The sequence below is a fragment of the Balaenoptera musculus genome, chromosome 3 (assembly GCF_009873245.2).
Source record: "Balaenoptera musculus isolate JJ_BM4_2016_0621 chromosome 3, mBalMus1.pri.v3, whole genome shotgun sequence".
NCBI lineage: Eukaryota > Metazoa > Chordata > Mammalia > Artiodactyla > Balaenopteridae > Balaenoptera > Balaenoptera musculus.
In genome coordinates, this window is record NC_045787.1 from 115,415,495 (window position 1) to 115,433,465 (window position 17,971).

Genomic DNA, 17,971 nt, shown 5'->3' on the forward strand with positions numbered 1-17,971 from the left:
TGAAAGAATTAATAGACTTAAAGATAGCCTTTGATACATAGAACAGGTTCATGAGAGCATTTGCAGTAACAGTAATACGTGCTCTAAGAATACAGAAGACGTGGAAAGGGGGGAAATTACTAGAAGTTAAAAGTTAGTTTTCAAGCAAAACCCTTCAGGATGTATTTCTTGCTTTTGAGATACTTTTGATTCTGAGTTTAAGTTGCTAGAATGAATTTGAATTCCTAAAGAATCTCCCTGCCTAAATAGCACATGATACCCATTGTTCACTGGAGTGGCCATTTTCACGTATGCTATGCTCTGTTGGGGCTGTCCTTTCTGTCTAGTGACACAACTCAGCTCTGCTCTTGGTATTTAATATTGGAGAAAGAAAATCTGTGGTCAGTCTTTGTTTCCCTATATAACCCAACATTTCCAGTCCCTCATGGAGCACTTTTCTTCTTTGTGAATTAACAAATATAGGGCATTCTCTAGCGGCCCAGTGGTTAGGACTACACACACTTTCACTGCCAAGGGCCCGGGTTTAGTCCCTGATTGGGGATACAAGCCATGTGGCATGGCCAAAAAAAAACCAAATATAGGAGTATTTTAATTGCAACATACATTGCCTACATTTTCAGGCAATACAGAACAAGTATATTCTCCTTCATTTGGATTAATTTGAAATTCTGAAATTTTCCTTTGGAAATATCAACATGTCATGTTTTTAAACTGTAATATTTCTAACACTTAGACTCTGTATAACTTTCCTAATGAATAATCTCTATTTTAAAGGCCAAGCGAGGCTACTTTGTGAATAGGACAGTTTTATTTTAAAGTTAATTTTCTGGTCTTTTTAAAGCTACCCAGAATGGAATCCTGACAATGATACAGGACACACAATGTAAGTTAAATTTTTTAAGCTATTGTTTGTAAAGGAGATCAATGTAAGGAATTCAGGTTAAATTTTTCAACATTTCATAAACAGTATTTTCATAATTTCTTTATTGAACATGAGAGTTTGGTAAAAGTAGAAGTCACTGTGGGTGAAAGAATTTCTAGAAACTATCTTTTATATAGTAATTTTTATTTTATTGTTACAGATTTTTCCCTAGTTACTTCATACATAAATGCCCCCAAAGATTGGAATCATAGTCATACAAATGTTTTAGCAGTAAATTTTAGTTCTTTCTGATGGACTTTATCATGCTTTGTATTTTATGTTTTCACATTATACTAGGGGTGATCCATTCATGTTGCAGCAATCTACAAACCCAGCACCAGGAATTCTGGGACCTCCGCCTCCCTCATTTCATCTTGGGGGACCAGCAGTTGGACCAAGAGGAAATCTGGGTGATTATAAAATTCATGTTACCTTTCCCTAAGAGCTTTTATCATAAAAATTAAATGCAGTGATGTTAGGCAAAAGAAGTGTCATTGAACTGTAACTCAGAAATAACATTGCATGAGAAGACATGTGGTACTCATATGATATTTGTAATATCCTTCATTTGTGTTTGAAAGATGTCTGTTTTTCAATTAAAATAGCCTGGTAGTGCAAGTATATTTATTACAAGACTGAAAAATACACTTTTTCCCTATAAAGGTGCTGGAAATGGAAACCTGCAAGGACCAAGACACATGCAAAAGGGCAGAGTGGTCAGTAATAAAGCTCTTGCTTTTGCTGTTTTAGCTGTTCGGGGGAATGTGATTTGACTTGAATCCTTGCTAATTGAATTTGTGTCATAGTCTTTATTATAGGAAGATTGCTTTAGTTTGAAAATCATCAGGCTTTTATATATGACTTTGATAAGAGTTAAAACTTTGTTTTCATATGTCCATAGTCTACAGATCTCACCTTGATTCAAAGTTAAGAACTTTGCTATCTAATTATGTACACAGTAGTCAATTTAAATATCAGTGCAGGTACTGTTTTCTGAAACTTTTGAGATTTGCCCCAGTGACATATTTTAAATATTTAGTTTTTTCCAGTTGACTGTAGATTATAAAAGTTTTAACATAATACATAACCTGTTTCGTATTGCTTCTAAAGAGACTTGTTTACTAACTTGATTTTTTCCTAATGGATAGGAAACTAGCCGAGTTGTTCACATCATGGATTTCCAGCGAGGGAAAAACTTGAGATATCAACTATTACAGCTGGTGGAACCATTTGGAGTTATTTCAAATCATCTGATTCTAAATAAAATTAATGAGGTATGAGTTAAGTGTAGTATTTATTCATCACTAAAATATTTCCAAAGGGGATTACATAATTTTGTATTAGAAAAAGAATGTAAGCTTAAATCATCAATATGGAATGTAATGTAGAGCAAAGGGCCAATAGTTGAACTAATCAGTAGTAAATTCTAGTACTAACGGATTATTAGTAACTTTATAAATTGTGATTCTTAAGCAGTAACATTGTCATTATTATACTGCTGCTACTATAAGGGCTATGTAAGAATAATTATTTGGAAAACCATTTCAAACTTTTACCCAAGTGGCACCAAATTATTTCAGGTTCAGTAGGCATAATAAATGATAGTTTTAGTATCATGATGGTAATAAAATCTGAGGTGACCGTTAATAAATAGCAAATTAGCAATGCTGGGTTTCTTGTTTTGCTTTTAGATTCTTGAAAATGCTCTCTAATTAATGATTAAATATTTTTGGAAAGACTTTGGGCATTGTGGAATTTGGTTGGTTTTGGGAAATAATTTTTTTTTGCCATTTTAGGCATTTATTGAAATGGCAACCACAGAAGATGCTCAGGCTGCAGTGGATTATTATACAACCACACCAGCATTAGTATTTGGCAAGCCAGTGAGAGTTCATTTATCCCAGAAGTATAAAAGAATAAAGGTAATATCTGTTTTTCCAGATTTGTATTACCAACCATTTGATACATCATTTTAATATTTACAAACTTACAGCTATTTTAAATTGTTGCTAATATCTAGGATAATCTTAACTATTAACTAATAATTACGGCATACCTACCAACGTTTGACTCCCCCTCCCTCCTTTTTTTTCCCATTTATTAAATTAAAGAAACCTGAAGGGAAACCAGACCAGAAGTTTGATCAAAAACAAGAGCTTGGACGTGTGATACATCTCAGCAATTTACCTCATTCTGGCTATTCTGACAGTGCTGTCCTCAAGCTTGCTGAGCCTTATGGGAAAATTAAGAATTATATACTGATGAGGATGAAAAGTCAGGTAATATACATGTAGAAGTTTTGAAAAAGATTATTTCTCAGAATGCTTTAAGTTTTTTGTTTCATTTTGTTTTTTTAATATCCTCATAGTGAAGAAAGGGCAGGGGTGGTAATTTGGCATCCAAGGTGGAGTGGTTCTTTATCTTATCATAGATAAATTTTCTAGCCAAATGGTAGTTTTTTAAAAGTCATAGTAGGCGAATTCTATCAAACATTTAGAGAAGAGCTAACGCCGATCCTTCTCAAACTCTTCAAAAAATTGCAGAGGGAGGAACACTCCCAAATTCACCATCACCCTGATACCAAAACCAGACAAAGATATCACAAAAGAAGAAAATTACAGACCAATATCACTGATGAACATAGATGCAAAAATCTTGAACAAAATACTAACAAACAGAATCCAACAACATATTAAAAGGATCATACACCATGATCAAATGGCATTTATCCCAGGGATGCAAGGATTCTTAAGTATACGCAAATCAATCGATGTGTGATACACTATATTAACAAATTAAGGAATAAAAACCATATGATCATCTCAATAGCTGCAGAAAAAGCTTTTGACAAAATTCAACACCCATTTATGATAAAAACTCTCCAGAAAAATGGGCATAGAGGGAACCTTCTTCAACATAGTAAAGGCCATATATGACAAACCCACAGCAAACATCATACTCAATGGTGAAAAACTGAAAGCATTTCCACTAAGATCAGGAACAAGACAAGGATGTCCACTTTTGCCACTCAACATAGTTTTGGAAGTCCTAGCCACGACAATCAGAGAAGAAAAAGAAAAGGAATCCAAATTGGAAAAGAAGAAGTAAAACTGTCACTGTTTGCAGATGGCGTGACATAATTTTCTACTCTACATAGAAAATCCTAAAGATGCCACCAGAAAACTACTAGAACTAATCAGTGAATTTGGTAAGGTTGCAGGATACAAAATTAATGCACAGAAATCTCTGGCATTCCTATACACTAACAACAGAAGATCAGAGAGAGAAATTAAGGAAACAATCCCATTTAACATCGCAACAAAAAGAATAAAATACCTAGGAATAAACCTACCTAAGGAGGCGAAAGACTTGTACTCAGAAAACTATAGAACACTAATGAAAGAAATCAGAGACATAAACAGATGGAGAAATACATCATGTTCTTGGATTGGAAGAATCAATAGTGTGAAAATGACTGTACTACCCAAAGCAATCTACAGATTCAGTGCAATCCCTGTCAGAGTACCAATGACATTCTTCACAGAATTAGAACAAAAAATTTTGCAATTTGTAAGGAAGCATGGAAGACCCCAAATAACCAAAGCAATCTTGAGAAAGAAAAACGGAGCTGGAGGAATCAGGCTCCTTGACTTCAAATTATACTACAAAGCTACAGTAATCAAGACAGTATGGTACTGGCACGAAAACAAAAATATAGATCAACGGTACAGGATAGAAAGCCCAGAGACATACCCACGCACACATGGTCACCTAATTTTCGACAAAGGAGGCAAGAACATACAAGGGAGAAAAGACAGCCTCTTCAATAAGTGGTGCTGGGAAAACTGGACAGCTACATGTAAAAGAATGAAATTAGAACACTCCCTAACACCATACACAAAAATAAACTCAAAATGAATTAAAGACCTAAGTGTAAGGCCAGACACTATCAAACTCTTAGAGGAAAACATAGGCAGAACACTCTATGACATAAATCACAGCAAGATCCTTTTTGACCCACCTCCTAGAGAAATGGAAATAAAAACAAAAATAAACAAATGGGACCTAAGTAAACTTAAAAGCTTTTGCACAGCAAAGGAAACCGTAAACAAGATGAAAAGACAGCCCTCAGAATGGGAGAAAATATTTGCAAATGAAACAATGGACAAAGGATTAATCTCCAAAATATACAAACAGCTCATGGAGCTCAATATCAAAAAAACAAACAATTCAATTAAAAAATGGGCAGAAGACGTAAATAGACGTTTCACCAAAGAAGACATACAGATGGCCAAGAGGCACATGAAAAGATGCTCAACATCACTAATTATTAGAGAAATGCAAATCAAAACTACAATGAGGTATCACCTCACGCCGGTCAGAATGGCCGTTATCAAAAAATCTAGAAACAATAAATGCTGGAAAGGGTGTGGTGAAAAGGGAACTCTCCTGCACTGTTGGTGGGAATGTAAATTGATACATCCACTTTGGAGAACAGTATGAAGGTTCCTTAAAAAACTAAAATTAGAACTACCATATGACCCAGCAGTCCCACTACTGGGCATATACCCTAATAAAACCATAATTCAAAGAGAGTCATGTACCACAATGTTCATTGCAGCACTATTTACAATAGCCAGGACATGGAACCAATCTAAATGTCCATCGACAGATGAATGGATAAAGAAGATGTGGCACATATATACAGTGGAGTGTTAACTCAACCATAAGAAGAAACGAAATTGAGTTATTTGTAGTGAGTTGGATGAACCTAGAGTCTGTCATACAGAGTGAAGTGAGACAGAAAGAGAAAAACGAATACCGTATGCTAACACATACATATATGGAATCTTAAAAAAAAAAAGGAACCGATGAACCTAGTGGCAGGGCAGGAATAAAGACATGGACATAGAGAATGGACTTGACATGGAGTGGGGAGAGGGGGAAGCTGGGGTGAAGTGAGAGTAGCATCGACATATATACACTACCGAACGTAAAATAGTTAGCTGGTGGGAAGCAGCAGCATAGCACAGGGTGATCAGCTCGGTGCCTTGAGATGACCTGGAGAGGTGGGATTGGGAGGGAGGCTCGAGAGGGAGGGGATATGGGGGTATACGTATGCATATGGCTGATTCACTTTGTTGTACAACAGAAACAGAGTATTGTGAAGCATTTACACTCCAGTAAAGCTCTATTTAAAAAAGATTATTTCTCAAAGTGCTTTAAGTTTTGTTTGTTTTTTGTGTTTTTTTTAATATCCTCATTCGTAGTGAATAAATAAAAGTGGAAAGTAAAGATCTTTTCTCTTGCTTGGTTAACAACACTATTTGTTTCCAGAGTTTGCTTCCAAAGATCTTCCTTTGTGTATATAGGTATACTTTTTCCCCTTACTTCAAATGGGATTATATCATACTGTTGTTTTCCACATTATACGATTCCATTGAGTAAACTGTAATGAATTTAATTTCTTTAGTTGATGGATATTAGAGTTGCTAGTATTTTGGCTGTGCCATTAATGCTGCTGTGGACTTTGTGGCATGTGAATTTATGCATTTGATTGGAGGATACAATTTCAGAATTGGAATTTTGGATCCTGATATTTCCTTTCTTTACTTTGATGGTGTCAAATTCCTCTTCAAAAAATAGTACTCAAAAAAAAAAATAGTACTCATTTATAGTCACACCAGCATTGTCTGAGAGTGAGAGCTTTGCAAACACTGGATATTAAAGACTTTTCAAATTATGTGAATTTAATGGATGGATGAAGTTATGTCATACTTGTATTTCATTTTTAAAATTCATAGTAAGGGGAGCATCTTTTCTTTCTTTTTTTTAACCCTTTTGTAACAACATGAGTTTGTATCCTTCCAAACTTTTACTTTTTAATTTTTTTTTCTTTTCCTTAATGTATTTTGAGTGATATTTTCTAAGCTTAGTACTTTAATTACTTTTGCAAAAAGACTGTGTATAGGTGGTTTAATATTTGGACAAGATACTTTGTAAATCTGACAAATTGTCCTTATCTGGGTGATGTTTAACTCTTACTGCTGTCTCTATACTAAAGATTAAATTCTCCTAACAGGTAGAAAAAATAAGCTCTAAAATTCTGTGCAATTCTCTGAAAAATAATGTCTTTGCTAATTTTTTTTTTTCAGGCCTTTATTGAGATGGAGACCAGAGAAGATGCAATGGCAATGGTTGACCACTGTTTGAAAAAGGCCCTTTGGTTTCAAGGGAGATGTGTAAAAGTTGACCTGTCTGAAAAATACAAAAAATTGGTACTCAGGGTATGTAGTATTTGATTCTACTTCATTATAAAGCTTGTTTTCATGCTTTTCAAGCCATGACATTCTTATAAACATTTTTATATGCCAAGAATATAGGGTTTGGTTATTGAAAGAGAATAACCTTTTCTCTTTTTCTGGTCTTCGTTAGTACAGAAGTTTTTAAACTGATGTTTGTATAAAGCACCTTTTTACTTTTATCTATTTAAGATTTTTTTTGAACAGAGTTCTGTTAACAAAATGTTTATTATTTACTGCTCTATTGAAATGTTGATTGTAATGAACTGGTAACTGTATGCAGCTTAAATTCTTAGGTATGGTTACAGAGATTGAATAAGCTTAGTTGATATATAAAGGATGGTCATCAATTATTAGTTAATTGGATAATTATATATTCTACAAATTCTAATACATTTATTTAACTTCTGTAAAATTTTGTCTTTTAGATTCCCAACAGAGGCATTGACTTACTGAAAAAAGATAAGTCCCGGTAATTTCCCTGTGTGTGTGTGTGTGTGTGTTGGTGTCTTTGTGTACACTAGTATATTAAAAACTTTTGTTTTCCAGCTCAGGTGAATTAATTCAGATGTATCTTTTGGTTTCAGGAAAAGATCTTACTCTCCAGATGGCAAAGAATCTCCAAGTGATAAGAAATCCAAAACTGATGGTTCCCAGAAGACTGAAAGTACAACCGAAGGTAAAGAACAAGAAGAGAAATCAGGAGAAGATGGTGAAAAAGATACAAAGGATGACCAGGCAGAACAAGAACCTAACATGCTTCTTGAATCTGAAGATGAGCTACTTGTAGATGAAGAAGAAGCAGCAGCACTGCTAGAAAGTGGCAGTTCAGTGGGAGATGAGACAGATCTTGCTAATTTAGGAGATGTGGCATCTGATGGGAAAAAGGAACCTTCAGACAAAGTTGTGAAAAAAGATGCAAATGCGAGTGCTTCAGCAACTGCGAAGAAAAAGCTTAAAAAGGTAAAGGAAGATTATATGTTGACCTGTTTTAGTAGAAAACGAGATCAGATAAACGTTTCAAATTATATATGTTAGGGTCACAATAAAGAGAAATCACTTATATTAGGAAAAAATAGATATGAATAATAAAAACATTGAAACCTAAACTCTGCAATAAATAGATTAAATAGGACTAATTTTCAAAAGAAAAATGTCAGTTCACAAAGGGAACTTTTTAGTAATGAAGGAGAAAGACTTAAAACTACATATGATTCTGTTTTGTAGTGGTAGTGTGTAAGTAGTAGTAGGCAGCCTTTATGGTCCAGCTTGTTTTTTAAAAGATGGGGTATGAATTTTACAGTAACTTAACTGACCCAGGCCACTAAAAACCTTTTGTCAAAAATGGTTGAATCTGAAGAATTTTCCTATTAGAGAAATGTAACCTTGATTAGATACTTTAATAGGTTTTAAAACATTTTTTCTTAGAACACATGTCACATATAAGAGCATATAAGGCGAATATCAATACAAAAATACATACATGGTAAAAGAACAGTAACTCAAAAGACCCATGGTGTATTGACTACCTATGTTAAGGAGCCCGTTTGGAGCTCCTTAAGATAAATGGGTCTTGAAATGAGATTTTTATAATTCTATTTCATTGGTTCCTTCTAAGCAGTACTCAGCTACTAGGAAACTAATACTTACTCCAGTTTTTGATGGCTTGGTCAAAAAAGTTAGTCTTGAGATTCTTTTTCTGGCTGAAGTGGATAGTGCTATGTTTGCACTCTTAAGAGCTGATAATTATTGAGCGCTTATTACATGCTATAATTTTTCCTAAGCTCTTTGTGTGTGCTGATTAACTGATTCTTACAATGACCCTATGCCATAGATACTTTTTTATCCCCATTTCTTGAATGAGCAGATTGAGATATGTTAAAATTGAGTGGATTGTGGTTATACTGCCTATAAATGGCAGAGCCAAAATCTAAACCTAAGCAGTCATGCTCCAGAGCTTGATTTTTAAACCACAGTGCTATTTTTAGACTGAATGTCCTCTAAGCAAGATTTATACCATAAGATACCTTCTTTGAAGGACATCTTTCAACTATCAAATCAGTTCTTCGATACATTCCCTAGCAGCAGAATAGTCTCAGAAAGTATAGAATATGAATGTCCTCATATTTATTTTCTGCTCTTTGTATGAGGCAAGCCTTCGATTATTTAGTTTTAAAACAAGCTGAGCTGTTTTTGAAAAGGTTAGTAATTTAGGGGGGAAAAAGGAAGACAGCTTTTTTTTTTTTTTTTTTTTTTTTTTGAGAAAATGAATGAAGGCAAAGACGCTATCCCTTTCCCTTCAAGTAAAGCAAATGGAAGGGATGCTGCAGGATAATTGTTGCAGAGTAAATTTGTCTTTCTTAACAGCGTCGTTTCCCAGGGAGTATGGAAGGTTTTGTCACTCTAGATGAGGTTGGTGATGAGGAAGATTCGGAACTTCAGAAACTTCGTAAATCGGGCATGGCATTTAAATCTGGTGACAAAAATGATGATGGTTTGGTTGAAATTAAGGTGGACAAGATCGAGGAACTTGACCAAGAAAATGAAGCAGCGTTGGAAAATGGAATTAAAAATGAGGAAAATACAGAACCAGGTGCTGAATCTGCTGAGAATGCTGATGATCCCAACAAAGATACAAGTGAAAACGCAGATGGCCAAAGTGATGAAAACAAGGAGGACTATACAATCCCAGATGAGTATAGAATTGGACCATATCAGCCCAATGTTCCTGTTGGTGAGATTTAAGGCTTTGTTCTTTCCCCTCTCACCCTCCCCAAACTCTTATTAAATAAGATTTTTAAAATTGGTCTTACATAAGCTCTGATAACATTCTTAATTTACTTCTATGCAAAACAGTTTGTAAATCTTAATTGGAACATTCTTTTTTCCTCTTACCCATGTCTCCTGATTTTGTATTATCTTTTGTTACCATTCCATAATATGTTCTCTTTTCTCATAAAGTTTTCTGAGAATTTCACATTGCTTTTTGTTTTGTTTACCTTTTCTATTTCAAGATTTTTAAGAGAACAATTAGGTGTGGGACCTTAAACATCAATTAAGTACAAACTATTAACAATGTCATGGTTTTTGTTTTGTTTTAGCTTAGGCTATATTAGACTTGTCACAAATGTTACCTCATTCAAATTATATTGACAGGAAAAAAAGATTTGAGAACACTATTAAAATCTTCAGTTTACTGAATTTGTAAGAATGTATGTTTGTGTTCTAGGTATAGACTATGTGATACCTAAAACAGGGTTTTACTGTAAGCTGTGTTCACTCTTTTATACAAATGAAGAAGTTGCAAAGAATACTCATTGCAGCAGCCTTCCTCATTATCAGAAATTAAAGGTAAGGCTATATCTAAAAGAGGAGAGTTCTTTTGTGAAAACTAGCAAATCATGTAAGTTTATGGAAAGTACTGCCTGTGGACCCAGCATGCTTTATCCTGGAGATAACATTCTTTATTGATGGGCCTTGAGCAGTTTAATGAATTCTAGAAACATCTGTTAAGCCTCTTTCTAGAAAACACTCTTAACTAAATGTTGTTAATTGAGTAATTTCTAAATTTATAGTTCTAAATGTCATAAATTCTTTGGTATAAAGTTATTTGAGTATTCTCAAATGGTTGTTAGACTGTAATTTCTCTAATTTGGATATTGGAGGCCTGAAAGCCAGCTTTATAAAGTGCCATATCCCTTCATACTTAATGATTTTTACATTGACTTTAAATTATTATATATTAATAATGACACTTCAGTAAGTTTCATGATCAACAGGATATAAAGATAAAAGGATAAATTAAAAAAGCACAACATGGTAAAGCATAACAAATTTCTGTTTGGATATTTTGAAGTTTGGTGTTTTAGTTAGTGGCTTAAGGGCTAAGTATTGAAATAAATAATGGGAAAAACTTGAAAGTAAGAGTTAAAGAATTCATAATTGTAGATAACACTGATTTATAATATAAAGCTACTAGAGCATTAAGAACAGTGGTTATTTTCAATGGTAGCAGCAATTTAATATAAATATTTTGTCTGCTTGACTTAGTGGAAGGGTCAGTGAATAAATACGTGTCATTTTAACTAAGTTCTTGGGGTAACAGTAGTTCTTCTGTGTGGCTGTTATGGTCTTTGTTTGATGATCTCTGTAAGTTAGTCTTAATTGCACATTAAATAACTTTTCCATATTTTACCGTTTTTCTCCCATGCCTTACTGTGGTGTCCAGTTTAGTTTCATACTTGCCTAATAAGAATAACTGGATCTTAAAAATATTGATAAGGTTATAGTTAAATTAGACTCAAGTCCCTAAACATGGATAGAATATTTTGTTTTGGAGTTAATCCATTTGTTATGTTTCACTGCGGTGACTTAATCCTTGTAAAAAAAAATTTTCTATTTTCTTTTCAGAAATTTCTGAATAAATTGGCAGAAGAACGCAGGCAGAAGAAGGAAGCTTAAGATGTGCAAGAAGCTTAATGATTTCAAAGAAAATAATGGTTCTTTGTTTTTAAATGTTAACCTTTTTTAAATACAATACAGATAGTTAGAAGAAAACTATTGTACTCTTTTGTTATAGTGGAAAAATAATAGACGTCTGTTCATGTGTTAAGTGTTATAGCAAAAATACATATACGGTTAAGTTAATGAAGAATTGTTTTTGTTTTATCAAAATGGTAACAGACAGAAATACTTGGTAGAGACTGACTTCATATGCTACTTAAGACACTTGCATCACTAAGAAAGATACGTAGAAACATTCAGAGAAATGAAATTAGTAGTTCCAAGCTTCAAAGAAATGTCAAAACTTTTGATTCCATTCAATAAAGAACAAAACCAATTGTATTTTTATTACTTTCATCTGAAACATTCCACATTTTAATCTGAGCCTTTCAGACTTTTCATTTGCAGTTCGAAGCATTTTTGGTTTTGTTTCATTTTTTGAGAACGTCATTAATGTGAGATTGGTAATTAAAATGCAGGTGCAGTTTTCTTTTAATGTCATGCTGTTTAGGTAATAAGAAATACTAAGTAATTGGCTTTAGATTTTGTAATTTTTTCCCTAAGTTCCTGCTAGATTTCGTATTCTAGTAGTCAATGTATTTTTCAGTGAAATGTAAAAATATTCCCATTCTCTTTGACCAGTATTAATTTCTTGAGATATTGCTTGTCACTTGAATCCTGTAGCTGTCATACATCTGGTATAAGCACATTTGATTTTTGAAGTGTGTAGACCATCTCTTCATATTTTCAAGATGTAATTTTACATTTCTGCATTTTAAAAACAGTTTGGCCATAATCTTAGACGCACGCTTCTAATTCATATACTGCATATGTGACCTTTGTGAACAGAAATTTGCATGTATAATCTGTGTTTACTTGTAACTTTCTGGTTATATACGGCTTATATCTGTGGATTCAAGTTTCTGAAGTGAGTACCAATAAAAAAAAAAAAACCTAGGCCATGTTCATTGGTTATACATGTTTGAAATGTTAACCAATATATTTGTCAGTTGTGGTTTTTATTCACTGTTACACTTTTTTGCATGCTTTAACAAATTATTACATTTTTAATTTAGAGTGTTCTAAAGACTGCTACTAAAGATCTGAGTTTTAAAGCTTTTGGTGCTGGTGGATTTCTTGTTGCTGTTACATAACTGAAAATGGGACTCTTCATAGTTTTTTAAAACCTTGGAGTTTTAAGATGTTAAGGGTGAGGAAATGGTAAAAGCTCATGTTTAGACATGTGTAAGTATTTAACGATAAAATTGGAAGTAACATGGAATAACAAGAATTGGTTTTACCATTACCAGCCTTTCAAAGTTGTTGGGATTATAGGTATAAGAAAGAGATGATTGTCAAACAAATTTTCAATTTAAAAAAAAATAAGAATTTAAGGGATTCTCTTTGAAACTCTTAGGTCCAAGTGTATTAAAGGATATATCAAATAGTTGAAAGAAATATTATGATCTACCACTGAGGGGCAGATGACACTTTTTTAAATGTAACATGCACAAAAAATCCTTGCCAGTTTACTTCTGTAGTTTAATTTTGGCCTTTACTAATTACCTGCTTTTGTTTAACTCCAACTTTTAACAGCAGCTACACAAAGCATTTTGTGTACATGGAATCCCTTGATTGTTTTCTGTCAATGATAACTTTTCATAGATCCTACTTTGTTAGATATACCAAGTTGTAGAAAAGAATGTTTAATATCTTCATTTGATAGCATTTGAAAGCAGAAATTCTCGTAAATAAATTGCTAGTGATGAATAAATCTGTAACAGCTATTTCCCAGATTATGGCAAACCTTTATTTAAGAGGAGTGTTTCCACTTTAACCAGCTATAAAGTTGAAAATTTTCCTACCACCATTTTAATTTTTAGTTTAAGCTGCTGTTAATCCTGGGTAAAGGAAACTTTTATAAACACTTCATGTTTGTTTTACAGTTTTCTTTTAACCGATTGTTGATAAATTCGGCATATGAGAGTGACCCTGGTAAGGCTTGAGTTTGCTAGCTGTAGTACTGTGTATCCTAAAAATAATTTTATTTAAGATTTTATTAATGAGGAAGGTGAATTTCTGGCTATAGAGTACACCAGGAAGTACCTCCTCTAGAAAACGGTATGATTGCAAGGAACTTTCAAAGGTTATATCCTTTCTCTGAATTCTTTAACCCCTTAGGGTGATGGGGACAAGTAAAGGATGTATATACCCTATTAAGTATTACGGTGGCATTAAGTTTATAAAAGGGGAAGGGTACACATTTTATGCCTCGCTTTGTTCACAGTGCATTTTTGGTGGCTTTGATGTGTAAAACAACATCATGAATAAAAATTGTGACAAAAGAGGGTCATGGTATGTAGTGGAAATCTGTAGGAACACTGCAGATTATATTTTTAAATCAAATTAGTAACAAAATTGGTATAGACAGTTTGGTTAGGATAACATGCACTAGGGCTAGGAGTGAGTAGCTCTGTGCTCTCTGTATTGGCCTCCATCATAGAAAATGGCCTAGGATAGCTGAAAGCTCAAGCATTGAATGGTTATGCATTTGAGGTTATATTCCCTGACAAGGACCTTGAGCTGTTTGTTGAGCTGGAGTGCCTCTCCAGTCTGATGCAGGTCCTTTGGCTGTCATGGGTAAGACCAAGATTCTTATACAACATGGTATATAAACAAAATGGTTCTGTGAATTCTTTTTCTTTAGTCGTTCTCAAATTTTAGCATGCATCAGAATTACCCGGAAGCTTCATTTAAACATTGCTGGGCCCTGTTCTTAGAATTTCAGATTTGCTAGGTGTAGGGTGGGTGTTAATAATTATCATTTTTCAAGTTACCAGGTGATGGTTATGTCAAGGATAGAGGCCACACTTTGGTTTACCTGTAGCTGAAGTGTTACTGCTAGGCAGTTGTAATCGAACACCTGGTTTAGATGCTGTTGCTTGAAGTACTGGTTTTGCTACTGTTAAAAACTAAAAATAAGGGGAATGTTGGAAAATAATCATTATTTGGGGGTGCTCACAAAGCATTTTTTAAAGAGTTGTTAATGGGAGACACCCAATTCAGAGCCCTAGATAACTGCTTTCCCAAGTCAACCCTTTATCTTTTGCTTGGAACATTAATAAAATCTTGAACAGCTAATTTACTGAAGTTTCAAGTGAATGGCAAAATGGAAGTAGGTACCGCCCATCACTCCAGGTATATCTAATTTGCTGAATTATAAACATCATAGTTGACACAAGGTAGAGCTCAATTAAGGTACTACTCAAGTAATTTGGAAAAGTTCTGAGGGAGAGGACTGTCAGGTAATACATGATTAAAAGGCTATGTTAATACTTTTAAAAGGCTTTATCTTAAGATTTTTGACCCTGGCCTTTCCTTGAAATTATAGTTCTTAGATTTATAATTTCCATACAGTTTTAAGAATTCTGCAAAGCCAAATGTACAGTAGAGAATGGGAAAATTGAAAAGCAGTATGTTACATGTAGAGAAAAGTCAAACGTATCCATGCCAATAGCATTTGTAAACTTCGGGTGAAAATTGCTGCCATTAGATACAAGTTTAATGATCTTTGAACCATCTTGTCATTGTGCTTCATACATGGCAGCATTGATGTATTGGTTGTGAGAACCTGATCCAAAGATATACCAAGAGCAGCAGGAATGTCCTACCTTTGACAAGGACAAAATACTGAAGTTTCAGTTATTGCACCTGACTATCAAAAGTAGGACCAATTTCTATTTCCTCAACCTTGCCAGGGTTGTTAAATCACAGCTACTTCCTTGGCAACTACCAACTATGTCCTTGATATATGCCCCCCCCTTTTTTCCTACACTTAGTATCAAGATAAGCCCTAGTTCATGCTCTGTGTGCACTCTATTTTGTGGTATGAAGACCTGTGGAAAGGAATTGGAGTTTAAATGATTCTTGGTGTAATGGATGGTGAAACTTTAGTGAAAACCGAACTTATTTTCCTGATGGTGGCTGCTTCTGCTCGCAAGTACAAGGTGTGTTTCTGACCCATCTCATTGTAAGTAGCTGAGCCTGTGCAAAACCAGCAAGGAAGGGCTTGGCTCAGACTGGAAAAGGAATTTTTTCTTCCTCATATCACCCTTCTTATTCAAAGCATAATCACCTTTGCTTATTTTACATTTACAACTTACTTTCTACAAATTTGACCCTCCTTTTAGGACAGTTTTTTTTTAATACACAAAATTTACCATCTTAGCCATTTTTTAATAACTTGCTTTATTCTGTTAATACCGTAATTCACTTAACCAATTCCCTATTGATAGGCTTTTCAGTTTCTTGATTGTTTATAACATAGCTATGAAATCCTTAGGTATCTATATATATGTCTGATTTCTTCCCCATACGTGGAGTGTTTGAGTCAGGATTTACACATTCTACGTTTTGATAATTCGGGGAGAGTGGGAAGCTGTTCATAGCCATCCTAGGCCTTCATAACCATCCTCTCCTGATTCCTGATTCCTACTTCACCTTCCATCTCAAGTTAGAATTGTTAGTGCCTGAGACAAACAGTTGAATGTCTGCAGCATTTTAAAACTGCACCTCTGATGGTTCCATTGCAGTGTCTTTCCTCATCATTGGCAAACTTCTTAGCCTTCATTATTGTTGTAGTGTTTTCCATTCATAGACCATCATCACCACCATCCAGGCATAGCATAAAAACATGGAAGTACCCTGGGCCCATCAGGCTTTCTCAGCCACAATGGTGAACTCTGTGAGCTGGGAATTGAGATCTATAACCCCTTTGTGTGAGAAAAACAACATAAGCCTTTGAATGGTTCAGATTAAAATAAGCCAGGATTAAGCAAAGATTATTTTTCAACATAAATTACATGGGTTGTGTTAATAAGTTCCATTTATCTCCATGATTAGCTTTTAAGATTGCCAGTCATCTACAGATTAAACTACCTATTTTGATTTTGTTTTCCCTCCTGTCCATGCCTCTTCTAGCCTCGAGTTGATAGTTCCAGGTTCCTTGAATGAATCATGCTCCACAGACCAGCAAAACAGCACCATCTTCTTCCCCAGAGCTGTTGGCTCAGCAAGCAAGAAAGCCAAGCCCTTGCAGTTTAGGATACAGATCTGCAAATGTAGCCAAAGTGGTTGACCAAGGCACAACTGTCAAACTTTATTTGGAGCTTTGGGCTGACTCAAAGCAGATTTTTAATGAGTGAAATGGCCCTAGAGAGAAGCCCTCTCTTGGATTCAAGAGTTTCATGGAACTTTTTTTTTTCCTTTAGTTTTAGCAGTTATAAAAGCTTGTGGTTTTTTAAAGATTCAAGTTTTACAAGAGAGTAAAAAGATAAATCTCAGTCCCTCATTTTACTTCCCCAAGGGGAAGAAATTAGAAGTTTTTGTGTGTCCCCTCTCAAATATAATGTATATTCGGAATTTTCTTACACATACTATACACTGTAGCTTGATTAGCATCACAAAATATATCGGGACTTGCCAGTGATGAAGCAAGGAAGCATGGATTAGAGTAACGTGTGCAGGGCAGCCCATCCAAGATCATGGTCGAGGAAATTCTTGGACCCTTAGGTCTCACCCTTCTATCTTACCTCTGGACAGAGTATTTCCTCCCTTAGCCTGGGCACCACATATATATCGGTAATTTGCGCCTGTGTGTTAAGATCTAGCTCCAAAAAGTGTGTTCCTGAACGTGTATGAGTGCAGGTGCTCGTAGATCAGTTAACACGCCTCTGTGAGTCTGTCTTAGTTTATTATTTCTGTGTTATGTTTCTGTGTCAGGATCTCTGGATATGATTTAGTACATGTCACTCGTAGTGTGACGCTGTGTATCACGTTTGGTGTGTGTTCCTGGGTGTGTGACTGCGCTGTCGTTATCTAGATGTTCCTATTTGATGTCAGTGTGTTTGAAGTAACCGTTGCGGTGTGTAGTAGTCCACGTCTGTGTATCTTTTCTGGGTCTCCTTCCCAGCTCCCCCACTCACTGCATCCCATCATTCTTGAAGGATGGGCGGTTGTGGGGACACTGGCCCAGCTCTACTCCGGTTTTCCTGAGAGAACACGACAGGACTTCCAGTGTTCCCCGCGGCCGCCAGGGTACGCCGGAAAGGCTGTTGCGCATGCACATGTGTGCAGCTTGGACGAAGAGAACTTTGAGGTCGCCCTTTCTCTCGCGCGCGCTCTCTGGTGGCCTCGGAGGGCAACGATGACAAAACGAGAGGCGGGGCCGGTGGCGGCGGCGGAA

General features: G+C 35.1%; 1 protein-coding gene across 7 annotated transcripts in view; it reads left to right on the forward strand.

Annotated features, from left to right (window-relative positions):
* MATR3 (matrin 3) overlaps nucleotides 1-12,725 on the forward strand; it is a 30,032-nt gene extending 17,307 nt beyond the window's left edge. For 4 of the 7 annotated variants that reach the window (XM_036846338.1, XM_036846341.1, XM_036846339.1 and 1 more), the window contains exons 4-15: nucleotides 842-883; nucleotides 1,220-1,332; nucleotides 1,586-1,638; nucleotides 2,071-2,196; nucleotides 2,719-2,844; nucleotides 3,034-3,201; nucleotides 7,078-7,209; nucleotides 7,653-7,696; nucleotides 7,812-8,187; nucleotides 9,592-9,958; nucleotides 10,454-10,575; nucleotides 11,635-12,725. In XM_036846338.1, the coding sequence (XP_036702233.1) occupies nucleotides 842-883; nucleotides 1,220-1,332; nucleotides 1,586-1,638; nucleotides 2,071-2,196; nucleotides 2,719-2,844; nucleotides 3,034-3,201; nucleotides 7,078-7,209; nucleotides 7,653-7,696; nucleotides 7,812-8,187; nucleotides 9,592-9,958; nucleotides 10,454-10,575; nucleotides 11,635-11,685 (1,720 nt within the window). In that variant the 3' untranslated portion in view covers nucleotides 11,686-12,725. The remainder of the gene's footprint in view (nucleotides 1-841; nucleotides 884-1,219; nucleotides 1,333-1,585; nucleotides 1,639-2,070; nucleotides 2,197-2,718; nucleotides 2,845-3,033; nucleotides 3,202-7,077; nucleotides 7,210-7,652; nucleotides 7,697-7,811; nucleotides 8,188-9,591; nucleotides 9,959-10,453; nucleotides 10,576-11,634) is intronic. The other 3 variants (XM_036846343.1, XM_036846345.1, XM_036846344.1) reach the window with 1 other exon arrangement.
* The last annotated feature ends 5,246 nt before the right edge of the window (nucleotides 12,726-17,971 follow it).